General features: G+C 35.6%; 1 protein-coding gene across 40 annotated transcripts in view; it reads left to right on the top strand.

Moving 5' to 3' along the window:
* The window catches only part of LOC109100368 (ankyrin-3-like), a 161,914-nt gene that overhangs the window by 14,450 nt on the left and 132,084 nt on the right, over window positions 1-15,380 (top strand). Inside the window, exon 1 of one of the 40 annotated variants that reach the window (XM_042735048.1) lies at window positions 5,845-6,284. The exons of the other annotated variants lie outside the window; for them this stretch is intronic. Coding sequence (XP_042590982.1) covers window positions 6,219-6,284 — 66 coding nt within the window. The 5' untranslated portion in view covers window positions 5,845-6,218. Of the gene's footprint in view, window positions 1-5,844; window positions 6,285-15,380 lie in introns of those variants that run through there. 40 annotated transcript variants of the gene reach the window in all.

Genomic DNA, 15,380 nt, shown 5'->3' with positions numbered 1-15,380 from the left:
CAAAAGTGACATTTATAATGTTACAAAAAAAAAAATATCACTTTTTTTCCACAAATATATTAATCAACAAAAGAGACTTATTTCAAAAACATTAAACATCTTAATTATTCCAAACTTTTGACTGATAGTGTAATTACTTAACCCACCGATGCTGCCACCTGTAGACTACACTGTATACTCCAGGTAATATTTACTTCTGTTGCATACTTACAGATGTATAATTGAAGTTAATCCTCAGCACAGATATTTGTAGTGAGAAGGTGTGGAGAGTGTGATTAAACAGATCAAAGATTTCTGATAGCTGTGATAGAAAATAAGCCCTTGTGTTCCCAGAGGACTGTGGGAGATGGTGAACTGCTAATGACAGATAGCAAAGACATGTTTAGTCATGCACAGGACATTGGGATTTTTGCTTATCAGTAGCTTTTAATTCAAAGTATAATGGCATGCAGTTGCCTTGTCAAAACGCAATTAACAGCTTTTTTTGTCACTCGATGATTCATTGCAGAGCTTTAGCTGCACACACACTTCAAATACTTGTAGCCTAGTGCAGTGTTTCTAGAGCTCAGTTCAAATCTGCCTTTGATCTTTTGATTTTTGTTGTGTTTTTTGTTAAGTACGATCAAAAATCCTGACTTTCACTACTGAATAATGCAGGATTTGGTTAGTTTGCAGCTGCGATGTGACATTCTACATAAAAAGTGTGGAATTTGACAAGTGAGGAGCTGCAAACTGCCCAGCACTCATCTGTTAGGTAAAGCTTTGAGCTAGGCACGTTCAATATGATGCTCTAGTTATTTTCTGGAGTTCAAGGTTTTCCGGCACGATAAGAGCTGTGTACTCAACATTTAACACAGATCACTCACTCCACACCCTGGAGGAATGTGTAGCTGAAAGAAAAATCATGAATGAAAATCTCTATTGTTTTTCTTTTACTCTTCAGTGAATTAATGTGTCTCTTCTAGAGTTTCAGAAGAGTTCTCAACAACATGAGTTTTTAACTATTTCTCATCCAATTCTTCTCAAACCAAATTATCTGAGCTACTATCCACATTCTTTTTAAACCATTTTAGTTCACCCAAAAAACAAAAAAACAAAAAAAAAAAAACATTTTAGTCTCATCATTATTAAATATATAGTTTAGTCTATTACAGTATAGTCCTAAATCACATTTTATATATATATATATATATATATATATATATATATATTTTTTTTTTTTTTTAGTTTAAGTTTAAAAAATGATAATAACCATGAGTCATGCAGTTTTGGAACAACACAAGGGTGAGCAAATGATGACAGGTTTTTGATTTTTGGGTGAACTTAATCTTTAAGCAAGACATGAAGCAAGATTTAAATGAAACGATACTTAAGAAAAATAAGTCAACATACTTGAACAAAACTGTATCAGTGTCTGAGATACAATTAATCTACAATTACTTTAACCTGAGTGGTCAGATCTGATTAGAACCATTTTTTTTTTTCAATCAGATACTGACTATACTACCTGAAAAAAAAAAAAATAATCAGATTTCATTAGTTGTACATTTATAGTGAAATGACAATGCAAAATAATTTATGTGCAAGTGTGAACAAAAGCTTAATGCTGTCCTGTCATTTGATTTGATTTGCTGGATTTGTTTGCACAGTCAGACAAGATTTTTTATACTGTATACCCAAAAACTGTAATAGCTGGAAAAATCAGTCAAGGCTTTTAGCAAAAGAGCTGCTTCATTAATTTTTTCGAGAACTGCCTTCAGTGATTTGCTAGTTTTTTGCTTATTTAATAAACTGTCACTGATCTGGCAGGTGATGTAGTTTACAAGAGTATTGCATCAGGAGTCAGGACAAAAATACTTTTCTAGAAAGCAGTTTCATATGTCAGTTGAACCAAGTTCACAGAGTTGTGAGATATATAAAAACACGACTACAATAAATGATGACCAAAACAGGCAGATTGATACTTTTAAAAATTGGCTCTTGTAGATCTGTTAACATAATAGCACTGAACATTGACAAGCCTTTTTTATGGCATCAAAAATATTTTCTTTTTTTTCTCCATCAGCATGTCATGATTTGCATGATTTTATGTGGCTCATATCTTTGTCAGCTTTTGCCTTTTGTAAGTGTACATGTGTTAGGATGTTGGTGGTGTTGTGTTTTTTAGCATTTAATTTTTAATGTACCATGTCAAGTTGCAATAAAAGTAGTTTGACTTGTACGTTTGTTTCATTCCGTTGCGCTCTGTCTATCTTGAATAAAGTAACACATCCTGTGTGCATGATAGTGACTTGGAATGTTATAAATTCAAAACAAGTTTGATCTATGCACATCATCTTTGACATGCTCAACCCTGAATCTGTACAGTAATGCTCTTACACTGGAGGTCAAGGGTACAAATGTTCCTGAGATTTTAAAGCTGGACTTTTTTTTTTTTTTTTTTGTTACAACACTATTATAGAAAAAGTTCACCCAAATTGAAAATTAGCTGAAAATGTACTCACCCATCCAAAATGTAGTTTATTTCTTCATCAGAACATCACAATAAGCAATCCAAATGAAGTAAAAGGCTGCATGTTTGTAATAAACAAATCCATCATTAAGATTTTTTTAACTTCAAACCAATGCTTCCAGCATAAATACAGGTCCTTTCTTCAAAATATAGCTTTCTCCAAAGAAAAAGTCATCTAGTCTGAATCAGGAGAGAAATATGCACAGATCAAGCCCTTTTTACAAGCAAAAAGAGTTCTAAACGAATATATAAATAAATATAGATAACTGGTGGATTGTGATTTTTTTTTATTTTTTTTATCTGTTGTTGGAAGTTTCATTCTGACAGCACCCATTCACTGGTTTTCATCTTAAAAAATAACTTGTGTCAGTGTAACCTTATCTAGTCATATTAAATGGAACTTTTTAACTTCTTAATATTAGAATTACCGGATATGGTAACTGATATATTGTTTATTTTGAAACTGTGTATTTTAGAGTTTATTCTAGTGCCATTCTCTGCACTGATGAACTGAAATGATTGTTTGTAGTAACTGCTGGCATGTCACACACTGTCAATAGAGCATAACCTATTTTGAACCTTGAACATTCCTTTTAGCATGTAATGGTTTATCTCTAATAACCTGTTTATCATCCTTTCAGCAATCATTTTATTATAAGATTCATGCAATGGAAGCTCATGGCCTGTTGGAACAGTATAAAAAGAGGTTATCAAGGTTCAGCAAGTCTGGGTTTTGTCACCTTGTGTTAGGTGTGAAGCTGTGCTTCTGCTGCCAGATTGAATTAAGGGTGAGAAAGTGCACTGCAACAACTAGAAAAACTGCACGAGACTCCGTAGGTTTGGCGGCTGCTTATTTGCTTCTATTTTTGATGATTAATTAATCCTTTATGAATTCACTGAATGCATGAATTGTACTTTGGTAGCTTTCCTTTTCTTTATATGATGGAATATGTACATATCAAACAATAAATGATGGAAGTGGGGTTTTAAATTGAATATCGTGATGCCAAATATAATACAGACACACATTTGATCCTAACAAAAGGATCTCAATATATATCTGATCTCTGTATAAAGAACAGGATGGTATTGTTTATGTCATGACACTCAGTGGCCAGCAGAGGACAGACTAGAGAGGCTTCTCTTTGATATACCTGTTTTCATTTTAAACCATAATGGACATACAGCTACATAACCACTCAGCTCTCAGTTAATATTAATGGAAATGGTGACCACAAACCAGAAAGAGCAGACAGTTGCTGTAGCGCTCTGTTACAATCTCGCTTCCAGAGAATGAATCCATTGTTATTGGTTCAGAGCACATTTGTGGTGTTGGTGAATAGTAAATGGCTCTGCACTCAGAGGAGACACAGCGATGAGTAGGTAATTGTACACATTGTTCAAACAGTGACTGTTTCTTTAAAGCTCACCAGCATTTTGATAATGTAAGTGATGTTGAAGCATAATGTTGAGCCATGTAAACAACCCACAATGTACTTTCTCTACATCTCCATCTTTTTAACTTCTTATCACATGCTGTGCAACTGGAAAATCGGATCACATGATGCTTTAGCCGCTTCTATGCTGGTTCCTCTCTGGAGGTTGAGTAAGCTCTCCAGTGTTTGTTCTCTGGCCAGAGGCGTTGCACAGACTCTCCAACTAAGCGCTTTTTTTCCTTCATTCAGTGAATCACTGCTGGTGTAATACAGCACAACAGCAGGGGTCCGAAAGTAAAAATCCCACTTATTTTTCCACAGAGAAATTTTACCTTAGACTCAGAGGTTATAGAGCAATAATCAGTGCATCTGTAAAAGCAACAAGTCAGTGTGACTTCAACATATTATTATAATTATTATTATTATTTTTTATTTTTACATAATCTATAGTTGCTAAATTGCCAATATTATTATTTATGGAAAGTAAAATGTGACAAACAATCAAAGAAAAAAACATTGCTGTCAGTTTTATATTAAGAATGCACAATATATTGGTTATCGCTAGGGTTATTATGGTTACATAAAATAAAAACCGTAATAAAAAAAAATAATTACTTAAAATCAACTTTAACTGAAATAAAATAATATATATAAAAAAATTACATTTATTTTATTTCAGCTACTTCACAAGGCAGCATTTCTTATTTTCATTTAGTTGAACTTGATATACTAACTAAAATTTAAAAAGATAATAATACTAATAATAAAAACTATATATATATATAACTAAAATTGTGACAAAAATAAAATGAAAATTTAAAAGAAAAAATCTAACAGTACCTCAGTGGTACTAAAATAACATCACTGGTCGATATTAGTGGTTTAATTTTTTTTTTTGTCGATATTGGATATTTATTTGTGCTTGCTCATTTACAGTATGATTATTTCTTTACATTTTACTAATGCTGGCAACCATAGTTAGTCTTTAATACTACTAATAATTTAATAAAACTGCCTGTAGAAAAAATGTATGTCTCACAATAAAGATTTATTTTTCATACTTTTGGTTATAATATTGTAATGCTTAGGATTTAAAACTATAGATTTCTTTTATTATTAATTTGTATTCATATTTAATTAATAATTTATATGAACTTATTGTGAACATTTTTTTTGACTTATTTTTTGTTTCAAAATAAACATTTTTCACATTGTACGTTATAATGGTTTGCTGCCTAAATTTTGTAGCATTTACTGTAAATTTCTAAAAACAAAAATCATTTGTTTATTCAGAATTGTATTATCTGCCTTTTATGTCAGTTATCACCCAAAATGTCTAAATAATTATCAGCCAGAGTTCGAATATCCCTGCATCCCTGTCTTATATAGTAGTTCTATTTCTGATTACATCATGGCTTACAGCACGGATTACATCATATTATTACAGCTCTTTATTGAGAATTAAAAAAAGAAACGAAAACGAATGGGAAAATTACTTGCGTTCCCAAGGCTGGTGAAAAGGTGGATGGTCACAGTTGTACTCTTTTTGTTACATCTCGGCGAGAAGCTGTGTGAAATAAAAGAGATCATCTACTGACCAGTAACCCGACCCCGTAGGTTTCGTCTGTGAACTCTCTTTATACTGGCATTTCACTAATGGCCACGCTCAGAGCCGACGGGTGTGCAATTTCTATCAGCAGGCGTTAATCAACCATTAATTAACCATTTCTTCCAGCCTGTGTTCAGTTCACCCCTCTTATTTGTAAAGGGGGGGTTCTCCATGGCAATTGCTTTATCTTTGCACTCCTTCTCCACCGCCCTCTTTCTCCACTACCCCCCCCCCCACTCTCTCTCCCTCCCTCTCGATGTTTGGCTGCTAGGGAAGAGCGCGTGTCTCCATCAGTACCATTTAGTCTGTGAGAGGAGCACCGGTGAATCAGTAGACCCAACTGTGTTGGTCAGGGAGAGGTGGGCAGCTGGGTGAGAAGAACCAGCCCACGGATCTCTCAACCCACTCCAATAAAAGCTCCAGTGATTTCTCCTCCCCCGTCTCCCTCACATTGACCTGTGGCGTGTGTAGGAGCTGGCACCAACCAAACCACCCAAAGCGCTAAAGTGCTGTTTGGACCGAGTTCTTTGACTGCGTGTTGACAATCGAAAACAAGAGGGCAGCAGGTATTAGAGAGACTCGCTTCTCATGGACTTTTCTGTAGTTCTCATCATCACTGCTCTCTCAATGTTGGATTAAATGAAAGGACCTTTTGTATAAGATGAGCGAAGACGCCAAGGAAAAAGGGACCGGCAAGCAAGCGCTACGCAAGAAGAAGGGCAAAAAGGTAACAAGAAAGCTGCTTAAACATACAGATCTTTTCAGTTTAACACTCGGGGCTTGTTTAAATCCTCCTTTTATAGCATTTGGAAGGGTTAATGGTGGTTGTTGATGTTGAAAAGACCTAGACGGGGATCTTCAGGAAGCTTCTCTTTTGTTCTGGAGCGTCTGAAGGGGTGTGCTCAGGGTGGCATGGTTTTGTTTTGAAGGTGTTTGACAATACACTTTCAGGGGGAAACCAACCTAGACGCTGATTCTGGAACAGGATCTTCTCTTTGTTTGGGTTTGAGTTTTTCACAGGAGTTGGTTTTGATTATTGAAAAAAAAAAAGAAAAGTTGTGCATATTTCATAAATTTATCTGTATATGCACAACCATTTCTCCATAAAAAGTGAAAACATGTCAATGTCATTGTTGATTCTGCCACATTAAACAATAATTTTGACTTGAATTAAGCCGATTACTTATATTTTACACAACATATTTTACACAAAAATTGTATTTATATTTATGTATTTTTATATTTTTCAACACCTCTTCTTTTATAATGACTAAGATATGAATACTAGTGTTATACACATATTTAAATTCAATATGTTCTTTTGTATACTTACTCTGGGCAGATGTTTTCTCTGTCTGTCTGTCTCTTTCTCTTTCTCTTTCCCTCCACCCACTCGGTCTATTCTCTGCACGAGCAGTATAATCTGCTTAATTGCAGCCATTCAGATGCATTGGCAGGAGCTGTATCTGAGTCAGCGCTGGGTGGTACTAGCTACGGGTCAGCCCTGCTGGCTTTACAAGTGTTTGCTTTAAATGTTTCTGAGAATTTGAGGAATTCCCTTTTGTCTCTTGTAACAGGTGCAGTCGCTGCTTTCACGTAGTGATTCAAAGGCAGCATTTAATAAATACAAAGACAGTCCTTCTAATAAGAAGTTAAATATGTGTGTGTGTGTGTGTGTGTGTGTGCACGTTTGGCAATTGCACTGACAGCGCTGTCTCTCTTGGTCTCTTTATGCTATCCCAACCTGTTGCTATGCACACTGGGAATGTAAAGAAAATGTATATATTTTGTTTATAAATATATATTTGACCTTATTTGTTACAATATGTTAGAATGCTCACTGGTATTGGGAAATATGAGTAAAATCTTATTTTTGAAAGCGTAATTTATATTACATTATCACAATATTCAATATTGGAAGTTCCTTGGAAATTAAACTGAAAAATACTTTGATATTTTTAAGACTTAAATAACAATGTGGCAACTCATTATTTGTGTATAATCTAGTAATTCTTTTTTTTTAAATGAAATATATATATATATATAAATATTGGAAGTTATATATATATATATATATATATATGAATATATATATATATAACTGCACTTTAATTTCACTTCAGGCTTCAATATAACTAAAATAAAATAAACTCCCTTTAATAATGAGTTCTTCCTCTGCATGACTTGTTTGGGACTTACCCTGCTTTGTATTTTCATAAATCTAATGTAAAGCAACTGAAGGCTACATGAATATACACTTTCAACTATGGTATAGACATGATATAAACATGATATAAAATGTATTAAACATTTAATGGGATAGTGGAGCATTTTTGTCTACATTTACTCTAGTATTTATCATATATCATTTATTTTGTCCATACAAAATAAATCTCAGTGGGGTCCATTTCTTTTGAACCCCATTGACTTTCATTGTGTAAAAATTATATTTAACATTATTTCTATTTTATTGTTCGTTAAAACGTGGCACCAAAATTACAATAAAATTACAATTAACACTCACCATTTAACACTTTCTTTTTTAAATGATCCTATCCAATGTGTTTACCCAAGATCATATGGGGGATGAATGGGTCTATTTAAAGATTAATAGGTGTCCAGGGCGACACAGAGGACATGAACCATCGCAGGGGTTTGTCTTTGTGTGTTGGTCGTATTGTTAGAGCTCAATAGAGCAGGAAATCAGACAGTGTGCAGGTTTGTCATAGCTCATTTTCTGGTTAGACTCGTCCCTGTCAATGACTATTATTCTTTACCACCGATTTGGAGAAACAAAAGATGAGAAAACAACAGTTAGAGATGTTTTTTCTTGGTAAATGCCTTGCTAGAATACAAATACAGCAGCTTTGGATGGATAGTCTTCTGGGTAATGAGCTGAACCTGATCAGGAGAAAATAAAATCACATCTGTTCACATCTTATATCATTAGCAGCTTTGCTTTATCAATTTCTGTTTGCCAATTTGACTGTAACATACTGTATATAGACAACACTGTCAAATCAGATTTCAGATCAGATCACTTGTGTGATTTAAAAAATTGGATGTGCAATGCGAACAAAGCCTTTGTCACTATCTTTCTCTGGCTATCAGTTACTGTAATTCAGATATAGCTAAATAATTTCAATTTCAGTTTCAATTTCAGACAGTCAACATGGCTGGTCGCTCCTCCCCACATGTTGGAGAGAAAATGGCCGTGCTGTACTGATCCAGATCATAATCAGATGAACAGAGAGAGCCGGAGACAGGCTAAGAGAGTGTAATAGATGGGTTGCTAGCTCACGTTATCCACGAGAGTCGAAAGATGCTTTCTTTAGTGGCTGATGGATTGAAACTTTCACATGTCATTTCCTTTTCACTGCTCCCAAGTCAACGAGACCCCAACAGTAAACCATGGGGGGAGTTTTTGGGTCAGTGGCTGTGAATAAACATGCGTCTCGAGCGAGAGAGAGAGAGAGAGAGAGAAAGAGAGAGCTGTCTGGGCACTAGGGAACCTGAATCATTGGCAGGTGTGTGTAATGGGTGTCGCCATAGCAACCAAAGGCCTGCTGAGGAACGGAGGAAGCTGCCGTTTAGATGACTGAGCTGGGAATCCCTGCTGATCGCACAAGGAACGTCTGCATTTTATATTTAGCATTTCCATTGCAAATGGTTGTTGCAGCATCACTGATGTTGCTGTGCTGTACTTGTTGCCTTACTGTAATTTTAACAACTTGTTTAAATAATAACTCTAGTGAGCTGAATGGCTGTCTACTGCCTACATAGACAGCTGCCTTCTAAGGCTGCATCCAAACAGAAATGGAACCCTAAGTGATTAATTTTGAATGTGCAGGCAGCAGCAAAATTAAGCTTTTGTTGGAGCTATTAATTTACATTATTTCAACATTTTTTTTTTTTTTTTGAGAATCACGTTTAACGTTCCTGAAGTAAAAAACAACAGCATTATCTATGATGCTATGCAAATTCCACCAATCAGAATATCATGGTGAGCAAATTGATTTCTGCAAGGAATGTACACTCCTATAAAGCAGTGTGAATTACGTTATCATGTCAGTCATCTTATACTCTCAACTACTGTTGTTTCTATATATAATCAACCTATATAAATCAATAGTTTTAGACGTCTCTGTTGTTTTTCATTTGATTTTGTCTTTTGCAGTGCTTCAGTGGGATTGTAGTTTTTTCCTTACAAAAGCCATTAAGTACACAGTCTTGTAACTAAACATTCACCTATAGGTTGGTTTGGTTCATGGCTACAAATTCTTTAATCAAGACTTTCTAAAAATCCCTATAAAAAATATGAATAGAAAAAAAAAAAAAAAAAAAAAACGCCACTGAAAAAAGTGGCAGTAATGAAATCTAGGGGTATGTTTACTATACATGCACTAATTTTAATCAGTGACTAAAATAATTTTGTAATCTGATTTACATCTTTGTTTACGTGTAGTTCAAATTAATAAAAATTACAGTATTTTGCTGTTTTTGACATACGTGTAAAGAGTTTAATTTAGTAAATAGTGAGTTTATTATATTTTCAAGTTTGTAGGTCATGTTTCGTAAATAAAAATACGCACACTGGAATTATATAAAACATTAGTAAACATAATGAAAATGTGCGCACTGTATTTTTGAATCTGATTAAGAAAATGGTTGGTTTCAGGTGTTTACATGCTTACAATTTTTTTGTTGTTGTTGATTGGATTAATTCAGGTCTGCACCACAGTCTCAAACCGGATGAAATTTTATTCGGATACAGCTCAGTCAGATTGATTGAGGTGTTTACATGAAGGCTTTCAGTTCAATTGAGACATCAATCTGATTTTAAACCGATTATTTGGGTGCATGTAAATGTAGCTAGTGTATTACAGAAAGTACTTCACTTGAGACTCCACTCACAATTGATTTAAGTAGAGTTTGGCTTTAGCACTTAGGCTTTGGTGATACTGCCTTAGAATTTGGCCAAAAGAAGGAGTCATAGAAGGCATCAAATTAGCATTCGCATCAGGAGTGTGCCTTTGATGCCTTAATATCCTGCCTACATAGGGAGCTCTATGGTTTTGGAGCCAATATATTTCCTTTTGATACCTGCATTTGTCGTTGACAGTAGCCCTGCAGCCTTCTGTGGTGAAGATCTCTATCTATCTATCTATCTATCTATCTATCTATCTATCTATCTATCTATCTATCTATCTATCTATCTATCTATCTATCTATCTATCTATCTAAAGGCGTTCTCCAATTCAGTTCTGAATGACGCACTACCCTTGTGCATGCAACATTCTGTAAAGTGCCACTGGAACATGATAAACCCTTGACCTCAACTCGTGTTACGCTTTCATGGTTATGGCAGCACATGTCAAATCAACACTTTCCAGAACAGCAGAATAAGCTGACAGCAGGATTTGAACCCAGGAACTTTCACACCCAAAGCAAGAATCATAGACCAACAAGCCAACAGTGGCTGGCCCAGATATTTACCTTATTTATTCCAAAATCCAACAATAGCCTTGTCAATGGATACATTATTCTTTAAAAAAATTAAATTCTGTAAAGAAAAATAAGTCAGGACCCTAGAAGAACCAAACAGGAGAGATTTTTCATTGTCAAAGTCATTGGATTTGATACCCTGTTTTCAGTATGCTGTTTGTAACTAAAGTCAGGGTCACTATTTTGAAATAAGATTGTCATTGCTGTGAAATGATCATTATGTCAAGATTGTGCTGTTGGGCTTCTGTAAACAGGACTGAAAAGAAACCCTTGGGGTTAAATGACTCATACTTCCTCTGAACCTCAACATGACCCCATGCGAGGTTGACATTTACAGTGTAGTTGAAAGCTAATCTGGATCTTCCACTCTAATTGGAGAATCGTTCAGGAAGAGAGCCTTGGCAAACCCCAGCCATCCGGTGATATGGAAAGCACAGGAAGTGTTGGGCTTCCACAAATGCCACACATACTACACAGTCAAAGATGCCTGTCAAAGATTCTCACCACCCAAATTTAGTTGGAACAACAAGATTGATCAATGTCTTAATTGTCTTGAGAACACAGCATAACCTATTTTCTTGTTGAGCATGAGAATGAGTCTCTTTATCTTCATGTTCTCAAATGCCATGCATCTCTTCCTTTTAGTTTATCCTACAGAGGATGAATCATATTTCAGCACTTTGTAAAATGGATTCTAATGGCGGATCCTCTGTAGCTCATATCTGTCTTCTCTATTCACCATTCACAGTAGAGCATAACATTTGAACACATTTCATGCTTTTAGTCAGATTTCCAGCTTGTATATGTAATATTAGCATAAAATAATAGTGAAGCTTTGCATCTGTCGGAAGTCATACATCTCTGAAAAGGGTAACAGCTGTAAAGACTCTTTGAAAAGACTTTGAAAATAAGATTGACTTTGGAACATGAGGTAATTCTTTTATGAACTTGTAATGTAGCTCCTGTCACATCTGATTTTTTTAGACTAGAAACAAGCTGAATGTACAGTGGCAATAAATGTATTCAGTCATCATTGCTTGAAAATTATTCAGTGATTCTGCATTTTCAGGAACTAATCAGGATATGTATTGGTATTTGAATCAGAAATGTAACTTGTTTACAATGAGAATCTTGTCCAAAAATTGCTGTAGGGCTTAATCAAGAAAATAAAACTAACATCCAAATCCTAAATCTAGAGAGTCCAATTAGGTTAACTAGTACACTTCTAGGCATCATCTAAGCACAACATCTAGGCTTAAAAACCTCATACATTTTTGGGTTATGCCATTTCCCCCAAATTTTGCCAGTGCTATTGCATAGAAAAGAAAATTGATATGTGTCATTGGAACAATACTTTGAACTTACCTGACAAGTTTGGGATATAATTGAGGTCAACAATAGTGCTAAATAGTTCCACCATTTAGAATTTTGTTAAAAGCATATGTTTCCCTACAGAGCTCATCAAATCCTCTCCAAATGCGTGTGAGATAATCTTGAGACATCTTGGTAAATCAAACCATTTGAGAGGAATACATCAACTAATTCAACACTGAAGATGCCGAAGATTCTTTGCATTTCTTGCAAATAAAACTTAGTAGATGACCAGGACGATGAGGATGGTCAGTCTTGGGGGTTGAGTTCTTCGTGTCTTTAGACAGGATATTGCACTGGAAAATGACCTAACAATTGTTTGTATCTCGTCCTACCTGATACAGACAAAGGATGTCTTGACGTTAATCAATGGCGTATGACATAAATACGATGCAGAAGTTAATCATCTAATGCATTTTCAGACATTACTCTGGAGATATGATCAATACCCATCATTCAGGGCCCTTTTTCAGCCCCTGCAACAATGGAGAGTTCAGCCACAAAGCAGAATATGCAGTATGTCTCACTGGGGGAAGTACTACCAGCCTCTCACTGTGTAGTATATCATAGGCGTCTTTGTCTAGAGTCATGGCATTCTGAGGAATTATGTTACAAGCAGAATGGCAGGTAAAGACAATGGGAGAAAAAGTTGTACCTCTACCTGGTCCCACATTTCCAGCATTTCTGCACCTTCCAACCAGTATTTTGCACTCTTTTGTTAATGTTAGGGTAACTGTTAAACATCCCCAACAAACTGTGGCTTTCCATATTTTGATCCTGTAATCCTAGCTGGAATGTCCAGCGGCAAGCACAACGGAACTTGGCCTCAAGTGTTCAGTTTCCCAGGCTCTCTGATATCCGAGGAACCTGATACTTTCCTCACAGTTGAGAGACCATTGAGCATCTGGAGAAATACTCGAGAGTTTTAATAAGTTCTGGGTTTCCCAGGCTTATGGAGATGCGGTTTTCATAGCAAAGGTAACAAAAGACCTGTGGAAAACCACCCGAGACCTTAAAGGGATACTTCACAGAAAAATGAAAAAATCTGTCATTAATTACTCACCCTGATGTAGTTCCAGATCCGTAAGACCTTTGTTCATCTTTGGAACACAAATTGAGATGTTTAAAAAAAAATCCATAGACAGCAAGGGTACTACCAAGGTCACAGTAAAATTAGTCCATGTGACATCAGTGGTGCAAAAACATACAAACAAAAAAATGACGACTTTATTAAATGGTTTCTCGATTTTATTCAACGATGCGTCCTGGTACTCTCGATAATGGTGACAGACTGTCCCGGGAGAGAAGAAACCGATGAATAAAGTTGTCATTTTAGTTTTCTATGCGCACAAAGAGTATTAGCTTCATAAAATTACGGTTGAACCACTGATGGTCACATGGACTATTTTAACAATGTTTCTGTGCCTTGACTGTAGTCGTACCCTTGCTGTATATGGAGGGTCAGAAAGCTCTCAGATTTCATCAAAAATATCTTAATTTGTGTTCTGAAGATGAACGAAGGTCATACAGGTTTGGAATGACATACAGATGAATAATTAATGACAGGATTTTTATTTTTGGGTGAACTATCCCTTTAACTAGAGGTGAGTCAGCCCACTCAAACCATGTGCCTGTTTATCTTCTTGTGGTAAAGCAAATTGTTTTGCATTTGATTCCCTTTTTTAAAATTTAAATTCCTCTATATTCTGAATGCTTTGACCATAATATGGGAACTGATTAGCTTGAAATATTCTGTATTTTCTCACTGAGGGAATATTGCAGTAAAATTAAAGTGATAATATCATCTCTTTAAGCCATAACTTTACGTTTGAGAGTATCAAGGTTATTAAATACCTGGAGCATAAAAGTTATTTCATGAGTTATAGTCAGATTGCTCATTTTGTAAAAACATATTGAGTTCTGCTGAGGCCAACAGTGTTCCTAATGCTGAATTTGGCCAAGGATCATGGGAACAGAATGAAGCTGCAGTGTTTCTCTGGCCTGATCACTGAGTTAAATCAGCAGGTCCAAATTTCATAACGAATTTCTGCTATAACAGCAGACTTCACTGCCAAATGACTGCGTTCCACGGATGTTACTCAACTACTTAGATGGTGCAGGACTCAGGACTTATATTAAAGTATAAAGACTATGATTTATTCTGTGCGAGTTATTTGGTTATTTATTACCAAGACTGAAATCTTTTAAATTGGTGCTAGGTGAAAAAGTATGTTTATGATTTGAATTGTGTCTCATATGTAAAACAAGTTAACAAACAAATAATTTTACAGTATAAACCTTGTTTAACTTTTGAAACTAGATGCAAAGCTTGTCAGTTGGTGATCTTTGGGTGGTTGCTTTGTGGTTGCCAGGGTGTTGCTAAGCAGTTGGTAGAACATTCCGGATGGTTGCTAGAGCATTGCCAGGTGGCTGCTAAGGTGTTGCTTTGGTGTTCTAAATTGGTTGTCAGTGCAGTGCCAGGCTGTTACTGGATAATTTTTGGCTCATTGATAAGTGGTTGGTAGAGTGTTCTGGGTGGTTGTTGTGTTGTTGCTAAGGTGTTGCTAAGCAGCTGCTAGGCATTTGCAGGAGTGTTCTAGGTGGTTACTTAGTATTTTGGTTTGTTGATAGATTGGTTAGATGTTCTGAGTGGTTGACAGGATGTTGTTAAATGATTACTCTGTGGTTCCACGGTGTTGCTAACCAGTTTCTAGAGCATTGCTAAGGTGGTTGATAAGGTGTTTCTTTGGTGTTCTAAGTGGTTGCCAGTGCATTCTGTTACTAGAGAATTTTGCCTCATTGGTAAGTGGTTGAGGAGTCATTAGCCCCTTTCACACAGTAGTACCAGTAAATTGCAGTGAAATTACTGAAATGGCTTTACTGGTAAATACAAAAATGCGCTGTTCACACAGGCAATAATGTTCCATCTTTTCCGGTAAAGCACCGT

Source organism: Cyprinus carpio, chromosome B12 (assembly GCF_018340385.1).
Source record: "Cyprinus carpio isolate SPL01 chromosome B12, ASM1834038v1, whole genome shotgun sequence".
NCBI classification, from domain to species: Eukaryota; Metazoa; Chordata; class Actinopteri; order Cypriniformes; family Cyprinidae; genus Cyprinus; species Cyprinus carpio.
The sequence above is the reverse complement of the archived record's forward strand: the minus strand, read 5'-3'. Positions and strand labels throughout refer to the sequence as shown.